The sequence below is a fragment of the Colossoma macropomum genome, unplaced genomic scaffold (assembly GCF_904425465.1).
Source record: "Colossoma macropomum unplaced genomic scaffold, Colossoma_macropomum, whole genome shotgun sequence".
Taxonomy (NCBI): Eukaryota; Metazoa; Chordata; class Actinopteri; order Characiformes; family Serrasalmidae; genus Colossoma; species Colossoma macropomum.
Window position 1 is genome coordinate 30552268 of NW_023494786.1, and position 13973 is coordinate 30566240.

The window sequence follows — 13973 nt, forward strand, 5'->3', positions numbered from 1 at the left end:
ACTGACCAAAATGACTTGCAAAAAAGTCTGGTTCCATTGACTTACATTAAAAGTAAAGTAGGTTTTTTCCTTCTGCTGTAAAGTTACCATTTTGGAGATACAAGGTTTTCTTCTGACAACAGAGATATAATGAAATTAAATTCAATACGGTACTGACTTGCTACAACACAGAATTTTATGATTTTATGACGTTACACTGTGAGAATTTTTATTTATTTATTTATTTAGAATCCTTCAGTCTGTAACACATTAAGGCTGAAGATGAATCGTTCTTATATCAGAGGCATAATTTGAAAGAGTGTAATTGGTATCACTTTATTAGGACAGTCCACTATAGTCCCCTATAGATTATCTACAGAAGTTCAAATTGTTAAACTACCTGTTGAAACTCAGCTGATTCTAAACAGTTGTGGGGTTACGGTTAGGATTTGGACCAGGGTGATGGTTGGGTTTAGGTTTTGGGTTGAGGTTAAGGTTAGGGTTAGGATTAGAGCAGGAGTTAAAGAAAATGATGGGGGTTATAGGCATAGAAAACAGGCCTGGACCCTTATTTGGGCCCTACACTGTTATTAATAAAGGTTCTGTTCAGGTACATTTTTCGTTCAAGGCACAAACAATGTAAATGTTCCCTCAAAGGTACAACAGTTGTTTTAAAGTCTAATTGTGAACCTTAAATAAGTTTTTCCAGGTGAAAAGTTCATATTTGTACCTTTTCATAACCGAATGTTTTAAAACAGAACAGTAAAATAAAAGTCCTGGAGACGAGACGGGGTGTGTGGAGTCAGTACAGCTTAGAACATATCATTTCAGTGGATTATGGTCCAGTTATGTTCCCTGACTAATTACGTTCCCTGACTGCCCCAGTGACAGTTTCGTACCTCATTTTTTAAAAAGTGTGTAACACAGTTGTAAGTATTGCATAGATATTGCAAAGAACAAACTGGACAACCAGTTCAACCACTAAACGCCAACTCAAAATAATGATTTGTTCACAAGTGGTCAGGGGTGAAAAGTCCACACTTAAAGGGGGCCGGTCACACTGTCAAATAATCTTGCTTAATTTTCCAGCCTTGTAAAAAAAAAAACCTTCAGAACAAAAATCGTGACTTTTTGCATTGTAGTTTGACAGATATTAAACTGTTTTATCTAGAACCTAAAAATTTTGATTCCTATATCATGGCTATGTCGGCAATGGCCACGTCCCCTCCCCTCTGAGCAAAGTAAGTCTGTGCTTTTGTTAATATTATATTGTTTAGTCTACATTAGTACATCAGCACATACTGAGACATATTTACAGCCAAGATGGTAAAATGTACAGAAAATGTGGCTCCCAAGGCGGTTTGATTTTCGATGAAAGGATAAAATGGCTCGTCTTAACATTTGGGTTACTGATCACTGGGCTATACCATTAGCTTACCAGAACTGTTAGTTTACATTACTAGCTTGCAAACAGGCATAGAGCATATAGACAACAGGTTTGGGTTTAATTAACATCTGTCATAGTTGTCTATTCTAAATTTATACAAAACTGAAAAAAGCACAGTGGCTAGTAATAGTGAAACACAGTACTTATTTAGTTAAGATCAGTTGGCCAGCCAGATGAGCTAACTGCTCCCTTGTTTTTTTTATAGTTATTTTTTTGTAATCTGAAAAAAAAAAAGTACAAAAACTCTTGAAACAATAAAGCTGAATATTTGATTAGAATTAATCTCAACTAAAAGTAACCATTATGCTTTAATTACAGTAAGAAATAATAGTTACTTTCCACCTGTGCAAGTCCTACATGTCTACCTCTTACCTCTCAGTGTGAGGGACCTGCACTGGCTCCACCTGGTGGAGCTGAAGGAGGTTAGTGTGGTGGTGTGCGGTGTCGTTGGACTGAGAGTCAGAATGCGACCCCAGCACCAGCTCTCCTTCGGAAGTGTGCAGGTCGTGGCTGCCATGAAAAATCTCCAGAGCAAGGCTGTTATCCAGAGAGGAGCTGGAGTTCAGCTTCAGGATGGCACAGTCGGAGCGAGCTGAGGAGTCCGGGCAAGGTGGCTGAGGGCCCACAGCCTGGGACAGCAGCTCATAGAGTAGACTCTTCACCACGGGCTGGCCAACGGCTAGTGTGTCATTCTTCAGACTGGAGGAATCACCTTCAATGAGGTTGGAGTCTGAACCTGGAGAAGAGGAAAGTGCATTTGAAGCACTGCTACTGAAACTGATCCAGCTTCAGAGTGGAAATTCCATAATCGGGGTCGGCAACATGCGGCTCTTTTGCTGCCCTGTTGCGGCTCCACAGCAGAATTAGATTGAAAGGGCAAAAATAAAATAATCCTCCTTTGCCGTAAAATCAGCAGTTTTAACAATAAATGGTCTTAAACATTGGAGTTAATGCATAACTGCTAGTTCACTCTTTAACTCTGAAGGTTGGCGCACAGACTGCTGGTCACCAAAGCAACGCAGACAACAATCTCGCCTAGTGATGATGAACATTGATAATTTGGAGACAAATGGACTTAATTGCATTTATAATCACTCCAGCTGGTTTTCTGATACGTTTAATCTGGAACGAGAAACTGTCAAACACTAAAAAGTCACAAAGCTGAAGTCAGTTTCTCATTCGAATTTTCCCGTTCCACCTTAAATGGTGCCTGCTGCACCACTTAAGATGGAACGGGAAAATTCAAACAAGAAGCTGCCAAATGAGGAGTTAATTTCAGCCTCACAAAACTGAACATTGAGAGACATTTTACAAGAAACTCTTCTACTTTTGGAATAGTTTCCTGCCGGAGATGCAAGAAAAGCGGCTAAAGCTGAGCTAAAGTTTAAAGCAGAGCACAGTAAGTTGTGGCTTCTAGAGTATAGACTGATTTCTTTCCTAATTTATGTTTGTGATTAAACCGCATATTTCAGACACAACATTCAAAATACAATTTTGCATTAACCTTCATATACAGCTGCTATTTCTACATTCAATATCATGATACCAATATAACACCTTTGTCATAATCACTGGATATACACAGATCAGGCACAACATTATGACCACCTCCTTGTTTCGACGCTCATTGTCCATTTTATCAGCTCCACTTACTATATAGGTGCACTTTGTAGTTCTACAGTTACAGACTGTAGTCCATCTGTTTCTCTGCATACTTTGTTAGCCCCCTTTTACCCTGTTCTTCAGTGGTCAGGACCCCCATGGACCCTCACAGAGCAGGTACTATTTGGGTGGTGGATCATTCTCAGCACTGCAGTAACACTGACGTGGTGGTGGTGTGTTAATGTGTGTTGTGCTGGTCTGAGTGGATCAGACACAGCAGTGCTGCTGGAGTTTTTAAACACCTCAGTGTCGCTGCTGGACTGAGAATAGTCCACCAACCAAAAATATCCAGCCAACAGCGTCCTGTGGGCAGCGTCCTGTGACCACTGATGAAGGACTAGAGGATGACCAACACAAACTGTGCAGCAGCAGATGAGCTACTGTCTCTGACTTTACATCTACAAGGTGGACTGACCAGGTAGGAGTGTCTAATAGAGTGGACAGTGAGTGGACACAGTGTTTACAAAATCCAGCAGCACTGCTGTGTCTGATCCACTTGTACCAGCACAACACACACTAACACAGCACCACCATGTCAGTGTTACTGCAGTGCTGAGAATGATCCACCACCCAAATAGTACCTGCTATGTGAGGGTCCATGGCGGTCCTGACCACTGAAGAACAGGGTAAAAGGGGGCTAACAAAGTATGCAGAGAAACAGATGGACTCCAGTCTGTAACTGTAGAACTACAAAGTGCACCTATATAGTAAGTGGAGCTGATAAAATGGACAATGAGCGTAGAAACAAGGAGGTGGTCATAATGTTATGCCTGATCGATGTATGTTTGCCTGTATTTTGGATGGGCTGCACTTTTTATGTGTGTTGATATCATGTATATCATGTCATGTGTTGATAAATGACTGCACTCTTACTCTGTAATATACCCTTAAGATTAAATTATTTATTTTAAGGTCTCAGTCACTACTATGAACTGTCTGGCCCTATAAGGGGTACAAGAGGTTCACTGCACTTACCAAAGCCGCCCTGTGCCACATGGCCGCCAGCACTGCTCTCCAGCTCATTGTGGAGCTCAGCCGGTCTAAAGGGCAGGACCCTTGCTGGGTCACTGAGGTTGTGAGGGGCCTGGAGCTCCCACCGCACATCTTCTGGATGCACATGCACCTCGATCCGCTCATTAGAAGCAGCATGAGTGCTCTGATTCCCTTTCTTTCGTAACTCCTCGCGAGCCTCAATCTCATTCCCGGAAAAGGGAAGAATCGGAGAAGACGCGTTGGCCGCAGGCTCTGGAGCAGTTGGGGCTTTGAGAGCGGCAGCCATGATACTGCCCAGCTGAGGCTGCTCCAGGGTGGAGGGGGCTGGGGTGGCTGTCCTAGCCTCTGTGATTCGAGGCACTGTGTATTCGTAAGTGATGTGAGGCATCTTCCCGTTGAGGTTGTAGTACTTTAAAAAGAGACAAAAAGATAAATTACTACTTTCATGTCAAACAAAGCTACAGCAGACAGATATAAAATCCAGGACTACAGTGCCGTTCAAATGTTTGGACACATCTGAATGAATCCTTTGGCCTTCAGAACAGCATGACTTTGCCTGGGTGCAGATTCTACAAGATGAAGGGTGCAGGGTTCAGGAATATTGTGCCATCTGGAAATAAATACATTGTGCAGCTGCTGCAAACTGAATGGCTGCCCAGTCCTGCTGCAAACTGCCCTTTCCACCTCTTCCCTAAAATGCTCAACAGAATCGAGACCTGGGAACTGTGCAAGCCACTGAACCAATTAAAACTGGGAACAGGGCCCTAAAATGTGCCAAAACATATTCAACACCAACTGCTGCAGCCCATTCACATTAACGTCCAATAAGAGAGCGCATTTGCATGCAATAATCCAATCATAATCAGATTTCTGCAGTTATCTGATTATTCAAATGGTCATGTAAACAGCATATTCTAATTTCTTAGGTCAGATTAAGGTCTAGAAATCTGATAAAGAGAGCTGGATTTTAGCTCAGTCATCACATTTCTCAGTGCATGTAAACTCTTACTCTGATTTCTTCGGATTACTTAGTCTGAAGTTTGAGTTTTACGTTATGTGTTCACCACTTCTTATTCTGTGAGTTTATTGGCTGGTTGCAAAGCAGAAATCCGATTACTGCCCAACTCATGTAGACCTGGAGTTTCCAATTATTATCATGTTGATTGGATTACTGACAAAATCTGACTTTTATACAGTTACCAGATTATTAAGTGCATGGAAACACACTCAGTGGTGTTTTTAGATGACATTCTGCTCACTGGTTTGGGCTGTTATTAGCTTGGCTGTGGCTCATCTGTCGCCAGATTCTCATCATTCACCTTTAACGACTGCGATCTACAAGCTGTGTTCCCTGTAAATACCCTTTATATACCCTCTCTTTTTAGGCCCTGGTTGGGGGGCCAGTAGAGACTGGAATGGCAACTCAAATGACAGTTCTTTGTTATCATTATTACGATACACTATGAACTTCTCTTCTTCTTAATGGTTCATTCCAACCAACTAGCTCATCCTAGGACTACCATGGCCCCAGCAACATAACCCAAGCTTTAACTGGACTTAGCCAGAAATCACATCCTGATCTCCTCCATGCTACAAAAATTGCTTAAAGCTGCCCTGAGTATCCACCTCCATTAAGAATCCCTAAGTCTCCAACCAACCCATCCATGATCTCATGGAGGTATTTAGCAAAACCAAAGCCACATGTCTCCCTTCTCATTACCCCAGGGACTGCACCACTGACCTTCTTGCTGGAGCTACTCCTTTGCACAACTGGGTTTATCCTCTGTTGGTAGCAAAAAACCAAAGCCATGGATGGGTATATTGAAGAAGTGCACATCAAGACATCTACAACAGCAAAGCAGTGAAGCACGATGGCAACATAACGGTTTACCCTTGTCATCCTGGACATTATCTCTTGTAGCCACTGCCCTCTGGTAAAAGACTCAGGGCCAACCGAACCAGCACAACCAGACATGCTAACAGCTTTTTCCCCAGAGCTGTAGCACTCTTTAACTGTAGCAGACACCTGGCACTTAAACTGAAACCAACAAATCTTAGAGTCTCAACCCACAAACACCATTACCACTCCTTCTCCCTGGTGCCTGCAGCTACTGAACAGCTCTGTGGTGCACCATGTTGGTTCTCAGGAGCTGCTTCCGGGCATTTGGAATATTTAGTAATGCCATTCGGATTAACAAACTCTCCTTCAGTACTCCTATGCTTTGTTAGTGATGTTCTCACACACAATGCCCTCGGCAAACTTTAAGTGTCATGCGGGTTTCAGGGCAAGGTTGCAATATTTGTTAGAGAACCAGCTATTTGTTAAAGCTATGTACCATTGATATATGAACGGCCGAGAGATGGAGCATAGAGGAGAAGAAGGTAGAGGCAGTTAGTTAATGGCCAAAGCCAACAACCACCAAAGACTTGTAGTGGTCACTGGGGTATGCCAACTTTTACAGCTGCCTTTTCAGGGTTTCATCTCTGTGGCAGCCCCTTACATCTTTGCTCTAAACAAGCTTCTGACGCTGCTTTACAGTCTTCTGCACACTGAGGGAACTGTGCACCTCCCTCCTAAAACACTGTGCACACAATTATAATATCAGTAACCAGGAGCTTTCAGCACTACGATTGGCATTAGAGGAGTGGAGATGCAGGCTGGAAGGAGACATTCTTTGTTTTCACAGAAAACATATGTCTTCCGGTGCCACTCTGGATGGCAGCCTTTCCGGTAGCTCTGTCTTTGTATACTGTTTTTGCACTTTTCCCTACTTTTTCTTTTCTTTATACGCTTATATTGCTAATTTACTGACTATTTTCTATGTATTGAGGAATGAAACCTGTTTTCATGCGTGCAGGCAGGAATAACTTTTTATACAAGGGAAGAGCTGCTAGCGCTCCGAACCAAGGGTCGCTAAGCAAATGGAGAAACGGTGGAGGTTTCTATTCCATCTATTCCTTCTGTGGCGATGTGGGAATGTGAACTCTTTGGCCAACAAGACAGAAGAACTAGCGGCACTGGTTCGTAATCAGCGGTTATACCGGGAATATAGTCTTTTATGCCTCATGGAAACGTGGCTAACCGGCAACATTCCCGATGCTAACGTGGACATTCCCGGATTCACCACCGTGAGAGTGGACAGGGATGCCAAACTAAGCGGCAAAAGCAAAGGTGGGGGACTCGTGCTTTTTGTGAACATCACATGGTGTAACCCAGGACATGTAGCTGTGAAGGAGATAATCTGCTGTCGGGATATTGAACTGCTGGCGGTGAGTCTTCGGCCTTATTGCGTGCCCAGGGAACTGTCCCACGCCATTGTTGTTTGTGTTTACATTCCTCCTCACACGGATGCTCAGACAGTGTGTAATGTGATAGACGCAACCATCACAAGAGTTCAGACCCAGTACCTGGAGGCTATCTATCTATCTACCTACCTACCTACCTACCTACCTACCTATCTAAAATCTTTCATCCCAGACAACCAGGTGGGCTTTATTTTTCCCTACGGGTTTTCAGATTTCTCTCACTCATGATCAAAAAACACTAAAGATGATTAGATTTTCAAATATTTTCTAAACTTGATGGGGCCTTGTGTTAGCTTTAGGAGGTTTAAGACACCATTTTCCAAATATTTGTTAGGCTCAGGTTAGGTTTAACCCCTTACCAAGCCATGGGCCCACCGGCAGGCCCAAAGTTTTACTTCTAAAACCTAAGAATAGCTCCATTAGTTTGCACTGATGTCCCTGTAGTTAATGAATAATAAGCCTTAGTATGTAATAAGCCTGGAATTTTAAGGGGTTCAATTTTTCAATGCCTTGAGCTGTGAAAATACAACTTGTGACAAGAAATCCTAAGTTTTGAATTTAATACAGAGATATTTAACTGGGTGTAATGACTCCTTTCTCAATAAATTGCTTTCTTAGCAAAAAGCCCCATTTACAGAGTCCATCCCTCAAATTCTCCTAGTGTCAGCCTGCTAACAGAGCGTATGTCCGAGCTCCCACAGTTTCTCAGACATAAACTGGACGTTAGAGAGGATGAATTTGAAGTTGTCCTTTCAGTGGTATGCTGGATCCATTCAATTTATGTCTCATTTTTTTCAGCACGCCTTCTCTGGCTATGAATTGCTAGGACAGACATCCCTCAGCAAGGTTATTATATCACATGGAATTCAAGACCAAATGATTCCAGGCCATTTCCGAGCTTGGATCAAAATTTCCGTCATGAATAAAGTTCTATAGCTGATGCTCTTTCCTATCTCCTAAAAACTGTGAACATAACAATGGGGCCAGTGACCATAATACCTCTCGTATGCATCATAGCACCTGTCCTATAGGAGGTTGAGGAGGATGTTCACCACCTGGGGAGGAAAACTGACCTCTAACGCACCTAGTTTGCTGCAAAGATGGAACAGTAGAGAGTGCGCCATGCAACTTTTGGAAGACAAATACTGGTGGCCCACCTTTGTACAGCATGTATAATGCTGCTTGGTGCAGCAACACAAAGTTTCCATGAAGGCTCCAGGAGGAAACCGTGTCTCTTTGCCCTTCCCATAGTGACTTATTACAAACATCATTTGACTTCTAACATTTTACATCATTACTGGTTTACTCCCTCTGATAATTACACCATTCAATCAGGTTTTCTTGTATTAACCTTTCTGGCATCATGTTTAACCAAGATCTAGTCTTCGTCTTGTGTCTGGAAAGCCTTTACAGACAAGCTGGGGTTCATGGTGAGCCTCACTTCTGGGTACCACTTTTCATCCAACGGGTAGATTAAGGGAATGACCCAAGAGCAGACGCCGTTAAGGCTCTCAAGTTGAGTGGTTTCAATTTCCCCAATTGACAGTATTCCGATTACATCACAATTGCGCTGCCACCATTTTGGCTGGCAACTTCAAGTTCATTCAGCAGTGCTGTGTCTGTTTGTAATGAGATAAAAAAGCCATAACTGATCCAGCAAATGCCCTGCGATGGACTGGCGACCTGTCCAGGGTGTATCCTGCCTTCCGCCCAATGACAGCTGGGATAGGCTCCAGCACCCCACCGCGACCCAGAAGGATAAGTGGTTTAGATGATGTATGTATGATCCAGCAAAGGCTTTATAACACGTTTTTAAACGCTTTTTCAATCTGTAAAGCACATTAACCAGTGAATTTAAGTGTACTGACTTGACTTCATTTGATTTGTGGTTGTAATGATGACAAACGAAAGCTGTGGTCTAAATGGCTGAGATATCCTGCGGCGTTATTATTTGCACGTTCCAAACCGCATACTAGCACACTAAATAGTATGCAAAAATAGCACATATACCACTAGAAGTGCACTCATTAGTGTGATAAATGAAGTACAGAAGCCAGTGAGACACGATAAGTACCTCTAATGGCGGATTATAGCTTCGCTGTGCTGCTCATTAGCTGCTCAGTAAACATTTTCAAGTGAAGGTTTGAGGGTATTTGTTGATTAAGGATCATTTAATGAGGCCATTTAACACATTTACTGAGGTAAATTGATGCATTTATTGAGGTAAGCTGATACTGGCTTCATATTCGCCAACTTCTGAAATTCATTCTATGTTTAAGTCACCTCAGTGTAACTGCAGCCCCATTTAAGGTGGAACAGAAAATTCAAATGAGAAGCTGATGAATAAGAAGTTAACGTGAGCTTGATATTTATGCATGAGTCTATTCTTTACAAGCTTTGGCAGCTTTGGAAGCCACTTTCATCAGTTTTTAGAAAATATCACGCACTGGAATGTTCTGAACTCTAGAGATGTGCAGGCTAAACAGATCCAGTCCACCAATCTAGAGAATCTTCTCGTGGCGTTTTCTGGAGACTGCATCTAAAGCCTCTCCATGTCTTGAAACCTTTTTTGCAGTCATTCTGGTCTATTTTGTTGTTTTTTATCCACCTGCAGGGCTGTAAATGCAGTGATGAGATGAGCTCTATCAGAGAATCAGAGTTACAGCTTGCCTACCAAAATGGCGTCTTCTTAATAATGTAATTGAATACTATGAATAGGCAGAGAGAGTATGCGCATTATTCTAGCCCCTCTCCTCCACCAGTGTGACCCCATTCCAGTGCATCCTGGACAATCAACACCCTGCCACCATGGTTTGGACCTCAGCTGGACTGCTCTTGCAGTGAAGTATCAGTTTTGTACAGCTGGGAAGGTCTGGGAGTTCAGAGCTGTTGGCTGTCAGATGGCCCCCCAAACTGCAACCTGGGGAAAGGGTCTAGCTCTACACAAGGTACTGTAACCTCTGCCTGCTGAAGACTCAGCAACTGCTTTGTGAGGTCCTCCAAAAGTCATCTGGAAGATCAAGCAGATGTCTTATAAATTGTCCCTTCCCCTTATGTTCTGTATACCACCTAAATTTAATGCACACTCAGCCAGACCTTCTTCCACTTTCCAGTGCTCTGCATTGTCAGCCTACTAATTACCCTACCTGATCGGTGTTCTGACCTCATTAGGACTCAAAACCATCACCATTTGCCACAAGTCTCTTGTATTTGAGTTTCTGAGTTGTGTAGTGCTGCTCTTATGTACCAGTGTTTGTTTCTTATACTGTATGCTGTATATAATCTGCTTGCCAGGTAACTTTATCTCAGACAGTTTTTGGTTTTGGCCTTCACAATGAAAAAATCTTGGAATCAAATTCAGCCTCTCCAACTCAGCTGTTACAGCAGGTGGCTTCTCATGGAGCTGGGTGAGAGAATGCCAGGAGTGTGCAAATCTGCATCAAGGCAAAGAAGGACTACTATAAAGTGGACCTTATAAAGTAGCGCTAAGTAGTTATCTAAAATAAAGGATAGCTTTTGATTTTTTGACACATTTTTCCTTGGGTTATTCATAGTTTCGATCTCTGCATGTATGTGCAGGTTTCTGGATAACAGGAACAAATTATACTTCAAGACAGACAAAATACTTTTAAAAACAGAAATACATACCTATATACCTACCATGACGTTCAGTCCGTGCTGGGTGGGACCCTGGGCCATGATGTACTCAAAGCCGTCTGAAAAGAGGTTAGCCGGCCTCCTGTACTTAAATACTGTCCCTGCTATGTGGAAGTTTCGCGGGTTGTCGATCATTGTGTTTCCATTGAAGAAGAAGTGACCAGTTTCATCAGACAGAGCTAGAGTGTACAAAAAGAAAGCCACAAGCACTCAGTTCACTCTCTTTGCTAAGCATTCACTGTGTGGTACTGATAATATAGCTACTGTAGGTAGGAGTGTGCTTTTATGTTTCATCATTACTGGTACACTGCAAAAAATGGTATCTTGTCAAGCGAAATGATCTTAAATCTAGTCGATATATCTAAAGCTACGTTCACATTACAAGCCTCATTGCTCAAATCCGATTTTTTGCTCAAATCCGATCTCTCTGACAGGGATGGTTCACACTTGTTCAGGTAAGTGAACCGGCGTCCTGAAATGACCCTCACGCGCACATCCTACTCAGTAACGTCACGTGAAGTAATCACTCACAGTGGAAAAAAAGCACATGAATTCAGATCTGAGCGTCACATTAAGGTCGCATGGCCACGATTCGGATACGTATCCGATCTAGGACCACATATGAAAGTGGCTAGGGTCAGATTTGAAAATATCAGATTTGCGTGTCCACACAACCCTGAAAACATCAGATCTGAGTCACTTTAGGGCTTTGTGCCACTTCAACTTGCTAATGTGAACGTAGCCTAATGTCTCCCATTTTGACATGGTTGTGCACTTATGATAAGATTGTCTAGATTATTTCTAGATGTTTTTTACTTGTTTAAGGTAATTTTGATAAGTAAAATTATCTCACTACACTGGCAGATAATTTTGCTGGCTTCAAGCACATTTCTTACAACAAGCAAAATTATCTGCCAGTACAATGAGATAATTTTACTTAATAAAATTACCTTAAACAAGTAAAAAATGTCTAGAAATAAGTCAGACAATCTAAATTAAGCTTACAACCATCTCAACAGGAGAAATATAAGATTTATTGACTATATTTAAGACAGTTTTACTTGACAAGATACCATTTTTGCAATGTACTTCAGTGTTTTGAATTGGCTTAGAATTTTACCCAATATGTTTTCAGTCTTTCGTCGCTCAATGATCTGGATGTCGGTGGCTCCAATAGGTATATTGGTCACAAACGCGTAGCCTGATGAATCATAGAAAATATGAACAATTTCAAATTAGTCCATGCCATTATAGATGCTGCAAAAAGTCACTGTCCATCCAGGAAAGACTATACACTTCAAGTTCAGTCTTCACCATAAAATTAACTCTTTGAGAAATATATGTGAATAAATGACATCACAAAAAACTTTTTATTGGGAAAACTGGGTTTAAAAGAGGTATTTAAGTTGCATAATGTGGTCTGAAAGCATGGGTGATGTGGAACTGACCAGAACACAGTCTCTGTGACTTTTGTGACCTGTTAATGCCAGCATAAGATATACCTAACTGTGTGATCCCTTTCCGGTAAGATCCTGAGACACGGTAACAAGAGTCTCCACTTCCACCGCAGACGCCGCATTTGTCTACAGTTTTACTGGAGTACAATTTCCCATCACATCCCACCACCTACACAGAGGCAGACAGAGGACATCAGCACAGAGAGAGGTCAGCCTTTCTTGAGTAAGCACAGCTGAAATAGCCACTTTTTCTTAAATGATTAGGCTGCGTAACTTAACAACTACTTAGACCTACCTGACTGAACCCCTAAGGGCCGCAATTATCTTCTCAAACTTTACAGCTACCTAGTTATTGGCATATTAACAGTTTATTAGCAAGAGCCGTAGGAATCTGCTTTACTAGGTTGCAAACCACTGCGCTGCTGCACAGAACAACTGAATTTAATGAAAACAACTGAAGATCTTGTCTGGAAAAGTCAGGGGTATAAAAGTGCACAGATGCATCGATCTTAAAGAAGCAATTCAAGTGCACTGACTTTTTGTAATGTTAGAATTGACTGTAATTAATTACAATGATATTTAATGTGCAATTTGTTTTGTTGTTTTTGTTTATATTCCAACACAGTCGTGGGCTGGAGGTTAGGAAACTAGCCCTGTGACCGGAAGGTCATGGTTTGATCCCCTGAGCTGACAGACTGAAGTGCCCTTGAGCAAAGCACCTAACCCTTAGCTGCTCCCCAGGCGCTGCGGATAGGGCTGCCCACCGCTCCGGGAAAGTGTGCTCACTGCCCCCTAGTGTGTGTGCATTCACTAGTGTGTATGTGGTGTTTCACTGCATGGATGGGTTAAATGTGGAGGTGAAATTTCCCCATTGTGGGACTAATAAGGGTCACTTAAATTGAAAAATAAATGAAACAGTTAACTAAGTCACATTTGTATAACCCAGGGGTCGGCAACATGCGGCTCTTTTACTGCCCTGCTGCGGCTCCACAGCAGAATTAGATTATTAGGTAATAATAAAATAATCCTCCTTTACAGTAAAATAAAACTCTGCTGATCGTTCAACACAGTTTAACAATAAATGGTTTTAAATGCTGGAGTTAATGTAGAACTGCTAATTCACCCTTTAACCCTGCAGGCTGGCGCTCAGACTGCTGTTCACCATAGCAATGCAGACAACTCTCGCCTAGCTAGTAGCTAACGAAACGGCAAAGAGAAAGATTTAAGACGAACATCGATAATTTGGAGACAAAAGGATTTATTTGCGTTTATAATCATTCCAGCTGGTTTCCTGATCTGTTTAATCTGCAATGAGAAACTGTCAAACACTAAAAAGTCGCAAAACTGAAGTCAGCTTCTCGTTCGAATTTTCCCGTTCCACCTTAAATGGTGCTACAGTTACATTATGGTGCCCCAGGCATCATTTATCATTTAAGGTGTAACGGGAAAATTCAAACAAGAAGCTGTGAATG

The 13973-nt window shown here is 42.1% G+C and overlaps 1 protein-coding gene across 1 annotated transcript in view; it reads right to left on the minus strand.

Annotated features, from left to right (window-relative positions):
* Positions 1 to 13973, minus strand: part of si:ch211-267e7.3 (ADAMTS-like protein 2) — a 48034-nt gene that overhangs the window by 13941 nt on the left and 20120 nt on the right. The window contains exons 6-10 of the mRNA XM_036565308.1: positions 12547 to 12670; positions 12165 to 12245; positions 11048 to 11223; positions 4064 to 4490; positions 1799 to 2162 (exon numbers count right to left, since the gene is read on the minus strand). Of these exons, the coding sequence (XP_036421201.1) occupies positions 1799 to 2162; positions 4064 to 4490; positions 11048 to 11223; positions 12165 to 12245; positions 12547 to 12670 (1172 nt within the window). The remainder of the gene's footprint in view (positions 1 to 1798; positions 2163 to 4063; positions 4491 to 11047; positions 11224 to 12164; positions 12246 to 12546; positions 12671 to 13973) is intronic.